This window comes from Anguilla rostrata, chromosome 13 (genome assembly GCF_018555375.3).
Source record: "Anguilla rostrata isolate EN2019 chromosome 13, ASM1855537v3, whole genome shotgun sequence".
Taxonomy (NCBI): Eukaryota; Metazoa; Chordata; class Actinopteri; order Anguilliformes; family Anguillidae; genus Anguilla; species Anguilla rostrata.
In genome coordinates this window covers 36,243,163-36,256,170 of record NC_057945.1, presented here as the reverse complement: position 1 = coordinate 36,256,170, position 13,008 = coordinate 36,243,163, and the positions used below count along the sequence as shown (strand labels likewise).

The 13,008-nt window shown below is 46.8% G+C and overlaps 1 protein-coding gene across 5 annotated transcripts in view; it reads left to right on the top strand.

The window, feature by feature from the left end:
* cdk18 (cyclin dependent kinase 18) overlaps positions 1 to 13,008 on the top strand; it is a 61,915-nt gene that overhangs the window by 42,209 nt on the left and 6,698 nt on the right. For all 5 annotated transcript variants that reach the window (XM_064304200.1, XM_064304202.1, XM_064304199.1 and 2 more), the window contains 9 exons: positions 332 to 457; positions 2,172 to 2,228; positions 4,266 to 4,380; positions 4,833 to 4,927; positions 6,091 to 6,153; positions 8,000 to 8,123; positions 8,627 to 8,735; positions 8,793 to 8,804; positions 10,874 to 10,971. In XM_064304200.1, coding sequence (XP_064160270.1) covers positions 332 to 457; positions 2,172 to 2,228; positions 4,266 to 4,380; positions 4,833 to 4,927; positions 6,091 to 6,153; positions 8,000 to 8,123; positions 8,627 to 8,735; positions 8,793 to 8,804; positions 10,874 to 10,971 — 799 coding nt within the window. The remainder of the gene's footprint in view (positions 1 to 331; positions 458 to 2,171; positions 2,229 to 4,265; positions 4,381 to 4,832; positions 4,928 to 6,090; positions 6,154 to 7,999; positions 8,124 to 8,626; positions 8,736 to 8,792; positions 8,805 to 10,873; positions 10,972 to 13,008) is intronic.

Below are 13,008 nucleotides of genomic sequence, written 5' to 3'. Positions count from 1 at the left end.
AGCGCTTAGTTTTTTTTTTTTTTTGCCTACTTTAAGTGGCACTTTAACAGACGGTTGTTGGGCTGAACCCTGCGTGAACCTCCCGTCCTCGGTCTGGATCACTGAACTCTATGGTACGCTCTATGGTGTGGCTCACTGAACTCTATGGTACGCTCTATGGTGTGGATCACTGAACTCTATGGTACGCTCTATGGTGTGGATCACTGAACTCTATGGTACGCTCTATGGTCTGGATCACTGAACTCTATGGTACGCTCTACGGTACACTCTATGGTGTGGGATGACGCTCGCCTGACGCTCTGCTTCGTTTTCCCTTGCGTCTGTGCCGCAGGACGTCAGCAAGCGCATGTCCCTGCCCATGGACATCCGCCTGCCGCCCGAGTTTCTCAAGAAGCTGCAGCTGGAAAGCCCGCCGCCCGGCAAGCCCCTCAGCCGGATGTCCCGACGCGCCTCCCTGGTTAGTTCCTGCTCTTGATGGGGGGGTGGGGTCAGGGGTCAAAGTTAGGGAACTGGGTTTTATGTCCGTAGAGTGTACATAGGAACTGGACAGGGTAACAGGGACACAGCCTCTACTGGGCATGCTTGAGGGGAAAAAGCACTTGCTGCCCATTTAATCCAATGCAGAAATCCAAGGTGTTCTCACAACCAAAGAAAACCTCATCGGCCCATTTTTTGTGATGATAAATTTCATTATGTGCAGCAGTTCCTGAAACAACGGTTATTTTGGTCCAGAGGTCTTGGGAAAATATTTATTTAAATGTGCATATTTTACTACATAATGCATAATTTTCAATATGCTTTTCATATGAAATGTAACGGTCATCAATCAAGTTTCTAAGTACCATCAAGGACGTTCTATTTTTGCCTTCAAAAGGCTGATTTTCCCATTCACTTTAATGGGAGCGCGAATGTTTTGCCCTCAACGCGTGCAGTACAGGCCGACTTCCGGGACTTCACAAGCTTATAGTAGGTTAGCTGAAGGCGTACCTGACCGTCTATTTAAATATGCATGTCTATGTTTATGTGTATTTACCTTGAGGCACAGGAGGCAGACGAACACTACCCTTTAAGTAATCTGAAACGTGACTACTTCCAGACAACCATAAGTGCAAACCCCACCTTCTGGTCATAATTGGCAGGCTCAATTACACCAAGATCAACAGAGCATAGAACAGAAGTATTTGAATCCAAAACAAATACGTATCTGACCCAGATCTGAATGTAATATGAAGTTTCCAGATGAAAGATGTAAAGCCGCCCAATATTCTGCCTCCAGATCAAGAGGTCAAGATCAGGCTTTGTTTTTGAAGCTCACTTTCTGGTCTCGTTGAGAGACGTCGCTCTCTACTGCCAGTGCGGTTGGCTCCAGTCTAGGTCATTCATCCACCTGTTTCAGAGCAAGCCGACAGTACCAAAGCAGTGAAAACACTAAGTCAATCATTTTTTTCCCCACAAGGACATTGGTCACAGTAGGTCACAATAGCGGTTTTTTCTTGGTCGTTCTATTTTCTTTTTTCTTTTTTGCATGACACACTTCAGGAAGAGTTTCCAGGTGACATCTCAAGCAAAAGCTTGAGAAAGAATTAAAAAATAAATAATCTGTGAAAAACACCGGGTATTACAGCCTTTTCTTGTCTGTGTGACTCATCGCGTTAACTGAATGAAGATTAAATGAATTACAAATGAGAAAGCGGCTTATGAAATTGCTTAGATTTCATGATTTGACTGAGAACTGAAATCGTTTGTCTGTGGGCCTGCGGAGTCGCCGAAATGGTTTACAATAAATGTATTTGCACGTTGTCGCCGATATTTTTTTAGTCCATTTAATAAAGCTGTTCATAATAATGAACCACGAAGGGTTTGCCTAGCCAGAGAGAAATGATCATCCCATCCATTTCATTTCATAATTCCTTTCATTCTGTAGTGCTGAACACAGCTCGCGTGTGCTTAGAAGGGCTCACGTATTGTAGAGCACAACCCTTTTGACAAACTGGAAAGCCTTTTCTGAAGTGGTTGGACATCTATTCTACTCACTTAATGATGGTTAAATTGCACACAGTGCATTATTCTGGCCCCTGATTATGCAGGCAGTACATTTGAATGATCTATGACTTCATTTTCTACCCACAGTGCTCTGTTGCATGTTGATTTTTTTGTCTTTCTTTCTGTAGTCTGATATTGGCTTTGGGAAGCTGGAGACCTATGTGAAATTAGGCAAACTGGGGGAGGTAAGTGCAGCTTTATTATCCTGAAATCCAGAAAAAATACACTGTTTCCATCTAACTTTCATAAATTACTTATATGTCCAAAACCAAACTATGGGGCTTGTCTTTGTTTTTTAGTTTTTAGTATATATACTAACAATATCATTGGAAGCTACTGGTTTTCCTAACTGCAGCCAACCTTATAATGTGGAAAAATCACTCTATGAAGGAATAATTATAAAATAAAAAGAACATGCATGCACTCATGTACACACATGCACACACAGGCACGATTGTACTGTATGGCATGTAATACATGTCCACAGGACAAATGGATGTCTCTATCCTGTTCAGGTTTTAGCAGGTCAGGCCCGTCCCTGAAACAAGCCACAGTGCAGCCTGTGCTCTGTGAATGCTCCCCTGAAACAGTCACAGTGCAGCCTGCGCTCTGTCAACACACCCCTGAAACAACCACAGTGCAGCCTGTGCTCTGTGAACGCATCCCTGAAACAGTCACAGTGCAGCCTGTGCTCTGTGAACACTCCCCTGAAACACCCACAGTGCAGCCTGTGCTCTGTGAACGCTCCCCTGAAACAGTCACAGTGCAGCCTGTGCTCTGTGAACACTCCCCTGAAAGTCACAGTGCAGCCTGTGCTCTGTCAACACACCCCTGAAACAGCCACAGTGCAGCCTGTGCTCTGTGAACACTCCCCTGAAACAGTCACAGTGCAGCCTGTGCTCTGTCAACACATCCCTGAAACAGTCACAGTGCAGCCTGTGCTCTGTGAACACATCCCTGAAACAGTCACAGTGCAGCCTGTGCTCTGTGAACACTCCCCTGAAACAGTCACAGTGCAGCCTGTGCTCTGTCAACACACCCCTGAAACAGCCACAGTGCAGCCTGTGCTCTGTGAACACTCCCCTGAAACAGTCACAGTGCAGCCTGTGCTCTGTCAACACACCCCTGAAACAGCCACAGTGCAGCCTGTGCTCTGTGAACACTCCCCTGAAACAGTCACAGTGCAGCCTGTGCTCTGTCAACACACCCTGGAAACAGCCACAGTGCAGCCTGTGCTCTGTGAACACTCCCCTGAAACACCCACAGTGCAGCCTGTGCTCTGTCAACACACCCCTGAAACAGCCACAGTGCAGCCTGTGCTCTGTGAACACTCCCCTGAAACAGTCACAGTGCAGCCTGTGCTCTCTCAACACACCCCTGAAACAGCCACAGTGCAGCCTGTGCTCTGTCAACACACCCTTGAAACAGCCACAGTGCAGCCTGTGCTCTGTGAACACTCTCCTGAAACACCCACAGTGCAGCCTGTGCTCTGTCAACACACCCCTGAAACAGCCACAGTGCAGCCTGTGCTCTGTGAATGCTCCCCTGAAACAGTCACAGTGCAGCCTGTGCCCTGTGAACGCACCCCTGAAACAGTCACAGTGCAGCCTGTGCCCTGTGAACGCACCCCTGAAACAGTCACAGTGCAGCCTGTGTCCTGTGAACATCCAACAGATTCCAGCGGGCAGATGGAGTGAACAGTTGGGATTGGAAACCCCGCGGGAGGTCACAGATTCTGTGTCCAGGAGCAGTGGGATGACAACTGACTGATAAAGCTAATTAGCCATACGGCCGATTCCCCCCCCACACACCCCCCTCCATACAAACGTACATTCTGTAAATATACAGTTGAATATTCATATTCAGATGTAATGATGAATAGAGGGTTGTAAAAAAAAAACCATACCTTTGTAGGACTGACTGCATTATGTGCTTAGAATTGGAACACAGTGAGGAGACACGCATAACCTAGCATGGAGATTATTTGAAACCGATGCCTGAACAAAACAAAAAAAAAATAAAGTGCACCTTTGCTCTAGGTACTTTTTTCTCAGTTTTCTCTGATTCTCCGTTTTCTCTGATTCATACAAATCTGCCTTCAAGTCCTTCATAACGCTTCAACTGCACCCTGTAGTCCTTTTAATAAAAATAAAACGAAAGTTATGTTTCTGAAGCAGTCGTCACACGTCACCCCGTCCCCCCTCTCTCTCCCTCGGCGCTAGGGAACCTACGCCACCGTGTTCAAAGGGCGCAGCAAGCTGACGGAGAACCTGGTGGCGCTGAAGGAGATTCGGCTGGAGCACGAGGAAGGGGCGCCCTGCACCGCCATTCGGGAAGGTACCGCTCCTCCCCCCCCCCCCCCCTGCCTCGCCCCCCTTTTCCCAAAAAATAAAAAGGGGCCCGTGGAACGGTCCAGACGGCTTGTGCCGTTTGGACAGAGTCACACAGAGCGACGTGCAGTCATGCTGCCCCCTAGTGGGAGACAGGGCAAAGCAGCAGGGCTCGTTTTGGTCCCCCCAGACAGAAAGAAAAAAAACATTTTTTTTGACTGCGTTGAATAAAAAATGGCTCGTTCTTCAGTCGGTTAGCAGGACTGAGGAGGCTTATCACTGCTGACACGAGGCCAGGGACTACCTTCGGTAACTTAAACATCTTTCTCTTTCTCTCCCCCCCTTCTACTTCTCTCTCCCTTTCCCTCTTTCTCTCTCTCTCTCTCTCTCTCTCCCTCTCCCTCTCTCTCTCTTTCTCTCTCTCTCTTTCTTTCGGTCTCTCTTTCTCTCTCTCTCCAGTATCGCTGCTAAAAAACCTGAAGCATGCCAACATTGTTACCCTGCATGACATCATCCACACCGATCGCTCCCTCACTCTCGTCTTCGAATATCTGGTAAGGAAGCACGGAGCTTTTTTTAAATCTTTTTTTTTTTTTTTTACTGGTATTCTTGTTTCATGAAATGGAGGGGGGGGGAGGAGGGAATACAGAACAGGTGCCACAGGAGTGCGGTGGGTAGCACTGTGGACTCACAGCCAGACGATGCTGCGTTCAAATCCTGACTGAGGGCATTTTCTTTGTGGAGTTTGGGTGTTCTCCCCATGTCCACGTGGGTTTCCGCCTGTTACTCCGGTTTCCTCCTACAGGCCAGAGACATGCAGTAGGCTGCTCGGAGAGTCTAAATTGCATTACATTACATTACAGGCATTTAGCAGACGCTCTTATCCAGAGCGACTTACACAACTTTTTTTACATAGCATTTTACATTGTATCCATTTATACAGCTGGATATATACTGAAGCAATGCAGGTAAAGTACCTTGCTCAAAGGTACAACGGCAGTGTCCTTACCCGGGAATCGAACCTGCGACCTTTCGGTTACAAGCCCAGTTCCTTACCCACTGTGCTACACTCCGTCCCTCAATTGGCCATAGGAATGAGTGTGTGAGTGAATGGTGTGTGTGCCCTGCGGTGGATTAGAGACCTGTCTAGTGTGTATTCCTGCCTCTGGCCCAGCCCAGCACAACACACCCCCCAATGCCGCCCCCCCCCCCCCCTCCCCGGAATAATCAGTTTAGAAAATAGATGGATGGATGGAAGACAGAAATCTAGGGGCTCAACAGGAGGGATCAGTGTAGTGCTGTGCGTCTGCATACAGTCGGCAGGGCTGATTGGATGAGGCCCTAATGAGAAATCCTCCCCGCCCAGCCATTTGCAGAAATGACACGGCGGCGCTGTCTGTCCATTAGCCCCCTCCCTGGGACGCGTAACGATCTCGGATCCGTTGCTCGTTGCCCTGGTGCCTGCGAGAGGCGGAGCAGAGAGGGGTATTGATATTTCTCCTCGGTTATGAGGGCAGCGAAGTTATTCCCAAACCCCGACTCAAACACCGCGGGCTAAACCAATTCCAGAAAGCTAATTAGGTTTGACTGTCACACTCTTCTCCCTCCCTTTGTTTGTAGATGGCAGAGTTGCTAGCCTTCAGTCACAGATGTTCTCTCTCTTTCTTTCTCTCTCTCACTCCCTCTCTCTCTCTCTCTCTCTTGCTCTCATCAACAGGACAGCGACTTGAAACAGTACCTGGACAGCTGTGGGAATCTGATGAGCATGCACAATGTCAAGGTCAGTGAGACTCCTGTAACCAATCAGGGAACAGAACAGGGTAGAAACTTTTACTGCTATCCAATCGGGGAACGGAACAAAACAGGTCATATAAACCTTCGCTGTTATCCAGTCAGGAAACAGAATGGGGTAGAAACCTTTACTGCGATCCAATCAGGGCACAGAACAGAGCAGGCCATATAAACCTGCACTGCTGTCCAATTAGGAAACAGAACAGAGTAGGCCACGTAAACACACATTGTTATCCAATCAGGGAAAAGAACAGTGCAGGACACAGAAACCTTCACTGTTATCCAGTCACAAAACAGAATGGGGTAGAAACCTTCACTGTTATCCAATTACGAAACAGAACAGAAGGCAGTGCTGTCCACTCCTGGTCAGGCAGTCCCACAGTCCTAAAGCCTTTAGACACCTTTTGACCACCTGGCTGACACCTGGACAGGTGCATCCCAGCTTAAGCTCGAACTGAACTTAATTTGGAATACAGAACAGAAACCCGTGGACCTGTACTGCATGCCGTCAGGCTAAAAGGCCATCTGTATGCTGATAAGCGGTCCACATTTAAGACTAGACGGCAAGAACCACACAACACCTTTCAGGTACACCTGAACCCAAAGCCCAGCGACACCCTTCCAATCCTAAATACTGGCTTTACACTGGCTCAACACAACCAGTAAATTACATTACATTACAGGCATTTGGCAGACGCTCTTATCCAGAGCGACTTACACATCTTTTGCATAGCATTTACATTGCATCCATTTATACAGCTGGATATGTACTCAGGCAATGCAGGTTAAGCACCTTGCTCAAGGGCACAACGGCAATGTCCTGCCCGGGAATTGAATCTGTGAGGTTACCTAACCTTTAGGTTACATGACCAGTTCCTTACCCACTACACTGCCACCTCGTACATTAACAGGGTACATCCTGTCACATCGCATCTGTCATTTATTTAGAAATCTATTTGGATTTTTACACAAACAACATTGACAACATTAACTACGGCTCATTCTGTTCGAAACATCACAGGAAATACTCCATTACCCTAAATACTCTACTCTTTACACACTGAGACTTTTGAAAATTCAAAGCCCTCAGAATTCAAATGCTGCCGTGCCACAGCCGAGCATTTTACTTTCTTCTTTGACTCGTTTCGGTCTGCTCTTGTGTAAGCCGCATTTCAAAAGCACCTAAGATCCGTATAACGAACACCGAAGGAAGCGTGAATCCGCCAGGATTGAGTGACGGATTATGTCAGGAGCTTGACAAACCGCTTTGTCACTCCTCTGTCAGCCATTAAGGTGATGGTTTCCACGGTTACAAGCAGAAAGCACATTTCCCTGGAGTCGTGATTTCCTTCGCCGGGAACGTAATTGGAGAGTCACGGACATCTCTTGCGAGAGAAACAAGCGCTCCCCGACTGAAAAATAATGACCCTCTTCCTCGTTGCAAAATACTTAAAACATTTTGGGCTGAATTTTGACCACGAACAGAGAAGACAATGAAGATACAGTACTTTTTTTCTTCCCCAAGATGCTATAGTACCTAGTCCTAGAACACAGTGTTCCAGTGGCCTTTAAAAGATACTTGAGTGATTCTTCCCCACAATCATCTAACAGCCTTCCCTACGGAGGCGTGTCCACACTGTATGATGTAGGCACGAGGGCTTTCCAAAAGATGACAGAGGAACACGGTCACAAAATATACATACACAGTGAGCTGGACATGCTCATAAATAGCCACGAATGCATAAATGTATGCCCGTGCGATTTTATCATTTGGAGAGAAAACAATGCAATGCAGAAATGTTCTCCCCTCTCTCCGTTCTTTCCTTTTACCGCAGATATTTATGTTCCAACTCCTGCGTGGGCTGGCCTACTGCCACAAGAGGAAGATTCTCCACCGAGATCTGAAGCCACAGAACCTGCTCATTAACGACAAAGGGGAACTAAAGCTGGCAGACTTTGGTGAGAATGACCGACATCCATCCATCCATCCATTATCTATACCCGCTTATCCTGAGCATAAGCGGGTACAGATAATGACCGACATTGTTAAGCTAAAGGCTTTCTTTCACCTGCCATTTCAAGTTTATAGCACAAAAGCCTGCTTTTTTGCATGTCCTTATACTTTTGTCTTTGACTTTGCACAAAGCCAGTCTGACTAACTGTCCACCGATGAGGTTCCTGAGAAATATGAATGCAAGAAATATGAATCCCTTCACTTTGACAATGAAAATATTTATAGAAGGATGTGAAGTGTACGCTTGGATGTGGCACATGTCACCGATCAGAAATGAATGAAAGTTTTGCAGCCTGTCAAAACTGTTGTGACATGCACCGAGAAATCTTTTCTTTTTTTTAAAGCAATTCCCCTTTCATCTGTCCATCTCAAAAAGAAGAAGACAGGCAAAGACATTATACTGTAAAAAAAAAAAAAAAAAAAAAAATCTACTCTCTGTTTCTTTTAGGCTTGGCCCGGGCTAAATCGGTTCCTACCAAGACCTACTCAAACGAGGTGGTGACACTATGGTACCGCCCACCAGACGTACTACTGGGATCCACAGAATACTCAACCCCATAGACATGTGGTGAGTACAGCCAGCATTACCCAAAGGCTCCAGAGTACTCAACCCCCATAGACACGTGGTGAGTACAGCCAGCATTACTCAGGATCCACACAGTACTCAACAACCATACAGAGGTGGAACGTCCAGGGGTCAGAATGTAAAAGTCCTGCCATGAGTTTCTCACCCCCATTAATTCAGCTAACTGATTTCACTAATCAGCCATACCTCCTGGCCGAAAAAGTGTCCCAATTAGCAAATCCAGGTGATTGGAACAAAATACTCGGAAGGATTTCTACTTTCTGAACTTGAATTTTCCCCCTCTGACCACAGACATGTGGTGAGTAGTACCAGAAATACTCAGAGGTCCCACCCACAGGACTCTCGCTAACGCCCATAGAAACATAGAGTGCCACTCCCATGTACCTCTCTGCCCTACACAATACTCCAGACCTGCAGGCTCGTAAACCCAAGAAAACATGTTTTTTTTTTTGTTTTTTTTTTACTTCTCAGCAGTATGTGTGTATCCTTTTGTGTGTGTGTGTTTTTTTTTTAGGTCAGCTATTATACCGCACTCTCAAACAAGTCAATAAACGAACGAGCGCTTTGCAGTGAGGTTTCTCTATTGTACGGGTTCCACGTAAGCAGACACACCGCCAACTTCGCCCAAGGTTCGCTAAAGCCTTGTTCCTTTTTCCGAGAAAGCAAGGCCACGACGCGCACTGGGGCGCGGTCCAAAGTTATTTCGGTTCATCTTATTGAAAAGGTCCCGTCCGTGGAATCGCCCACATTTTCACACTCAAAAAAAACTCCACCCCAACAGCTCGGCCTGGATGGACTATGCACAGTAATGCCCCTCCCAACCTCCCTCCCTCCCTCCTACATAATGCTACATTACTGAAAACACAGTGAGCTTGCAAAAATACAACAGCTGCAGTGGCGTGTTGCCTCTGCACCACAGTTAAATCTGGGCGGCGTCGTTCCTCTTTTACAGGAGACGGGAGACGACCGGCTGAAGCCGATTTCATGGATGGAGGCTTTTTAATATTTACCTGCAGCAGTCGCGCAAAGCTGCCCCCGATTAATCTCCCAATTAACAGCCTCCAAACGGGAGCACTGTAAACGCTTATCCAGAATTTTCTTCTTTTTTTTTTGGGAACCATTTAAGTGTTTTGAAACAAGCGAGACAACTTTTTAATCACGCAAAAATGGCTTTTCTTTGTCAAAAATTGACCGATCCGATCTCTGTCCCTCTCTGTGCGGTGTTCGTGTGATTAGGATGTGTGTCGTGTGTGGTGTTGTGTGTGGTGGTGTGTGTGTGTGTGTGAGTGTGAGTGGCGAGTGCGTGGTGTGTGAGGGGTATGTGGTGCGTTGTGGTGTGTGTGTGTGTGAGTGCGAGTGTGTGTGTGGTGTATGTGTGGTGGTGCGTGTGTGTGTGCTGTGTGGATGTTGTGCGTGTGTGTGTGAGTGCACGCACGTGTGTGTGTGTGTGTGGTGGTGGTGTATGTGTGTGTATGTGTGCGCGTGTGTGTGTGTGTGTGTGTGTGTGTGTGTGTGTGTGTGTGTGTTATGTCAGAGGTAATGTATTACAGAGCGGTGGTTCAGACTTACTATCACTCACGTCCCTCCCTTGTCTGTCAGACAGCTATACCTGCAGGAATGGTTCAGTTTCAGGAAATGACCTATTTGGCCAGGACTAAAATAAGACTTCACTCCGGCACGTACTTTACAACTGCTCGACCCATTCGTCATGCAGAGTGCGCCATTAATATGAGCCAATGCCTTTCTTGTGCCAAAGACTAACTTTAATCACCGCCGTCATTATCCTTCTGGCCTGACAGAAGACCCTCAATCATGGTGCTCAGAGATTCACCGCAGGTCTAATTAAAACAAGTTCTTGAGGAACTTGCCTAGTTTTTTTTTTTTTTTTTTTTTTGAAGGCCTTACTGCGACCGCCCGGTCTTCACGACAGAGACACCTTCCGCGTTTCTGGTAATCCCTGAGGTTTCTTGTCTTTATAGTCACCGCGTCTCAAACCGGTGTGAGGGAGCGCTCGTCACGAAGCAGAAGAGCCAAACCTGAAGATCGGTGCGTTTGCGGCCTGCTTCCCGAACACTAACCAAAAGCCTCTTTCTTGTCCTTGACTTCAAGGGGCGTGGGCTGCATCCTGTTTGAGATGGCGACCGGGCGGCCGCTCTTCCCAGGATCCACGGTGAAAGAGGAGCTACACCTCATCTTTCGACTCATGGGTAAGACTTGTCTGTGACAGCACATCAATCACGCTCAGCAATGGGGGCCGCAGCCAAGAAGAATCAACGGTCACAAAAAAAAAAAAAAACACTCAAAAACTGTTCGCAGATTACATCGGAGTAGGCAGAGAGAGGCAGTGTCTACTCAACAATGTGTGGCCCGTTCCTCTGCAACCTGCAAAAGAAATCTAACAGATTTTCTATGGCATTCTAGATATACTTTGTTAGGTTCTAAAAAACCACCAGTCATTACCGACTGTTGTCAAGGGTGTATCTCGGACAAACTTCACCATCAAGCTAAAATAGTCGTCCTAGTTTCATATTTGACCTGTATCTTGGATGGTAGAGAAATATGGCAGTTGGAGGCCAAAGTTTCCCATGAAGCACCTCAGTCAAAAGCGCAATTTCCTCATAAAAGTTATTAATAAAACTGATCCAATAAACCATGTCTCTCTCTCAGGTTGTTTTTTAATTATGTAGTATAGCGTGAAATGTACATGTGTGGACATAATAATATATATGATAATACAGCACCTTTCATATATGATTCTTAAAGTATTTTCCAGAAAATACCAAGTGATAAATAAAAACACATTTTTAAAAACAAACAGTAAGAACGAGAACAATCGAGCCACAAATAGATGATTAGAGCTAGGTAAAATGGTAAAAAGTTTCATACATCTGAGAGCAAAGAGTGCATTTTATAAAACTGACTTTAAAATAGTGACTTTGCACTTCTTATATTTTCAGGAAGGGTATTCCACATTTCCACTGAGAACTGCTTAACTGACATAAATAGGGCAGAGCAGCGTACATTTAGGGAGCTTCCAATCTGGTTCTGTCATTTCTGAATGATTTCTGAATGTTTTTCCATTTGCGCTTTTTTATGTACCAGGCAAGCAGCAAATACTCTAAGTGAGAGCGAGACACACGGATTATGTTCTTTTGCACACAATCCATTCATACCATGGGATGTTTAGGGACGCACTGCACCCAACGTACCCAGCTCAGGTACCCGGTACAACGGGTCAACCCCGACTGGCAATCGAACCCACAACCTACGAGTTGCAAGACGAGTTCCCTAACCGTTGTGCCTAACTGCTGCCCCATGCCCTGGTTCCCCTCCAACAGGCCAACATGTTGCCTGAATTGTTTACTGTGTTCAGGCTGTAGGCTTCCCTGCAGGATTTAGCCCTGGCTGAACACAGTACCTTATGTGAATATACACTCAGAGAAAAACAAACTAATTTGCACAAACTGCAGACCTGCTTGGTCTGTGTTGCCTCACGCTCTCTCTCTCTCTCTGACAGAAAATGTGGGGAAAATGAAATAATTATAGAATGTTTACAAAAAAAAGAAATCTTCTGCAAATAGGGAATATTTAACATTCAACAAACTTTGATGGTCTTAAGAGAGACAAAACTGCACAACGGTCTAATTATAAGCCAGCTTTCTGTCAGGAAGCACAGGAAGAGCTGACGGCTAATTAAATTCCAAACGATAGTCTTTCCGGAGTTTCTCACTTTGGCTCCCGATGACTCCGAAACCCTGGTGCCTTCTGGGTAACCTCCAGCACCGCCATCGCACTTCAGTGGGGAATCTTCATTCACTCGGCTGCCTGGCGTCAGCAGGGCCAGAGGGGAGCCGGGAGCCGCCGCAGCGGTAGCAGTGCCCAGCACGCCCAGCTGCTACCTAGCCGTTAGCGCGGCACGGTCCGTTTCAGCCCAGAAGCACTGCAACCACGGGGCGAGCGCTCTCTCTTTCTCTCTCGCTCTCTCTCTCTCTCTCTCTCCCCCTCTCACTCTCTCTCCCTCTCCCCCTCCCCCTCTCACTCTCTCACACTCTTTCTCTCTCCCTCTCCCCCTCTCTCTCACTCACTCACTCTCACACGCTCTGTCTCTCTCTCTCACACACTCTCTCTCACGCTGTCTCTTTCTCTCTCTCACACTCTCTCTCGCTCTCGCTCGCTCTCTCTCTCACTCTCGCTCACACTCTCTCTCACACACTCTGTCTCTCACTCTCTCTCCCTCGCTCGCT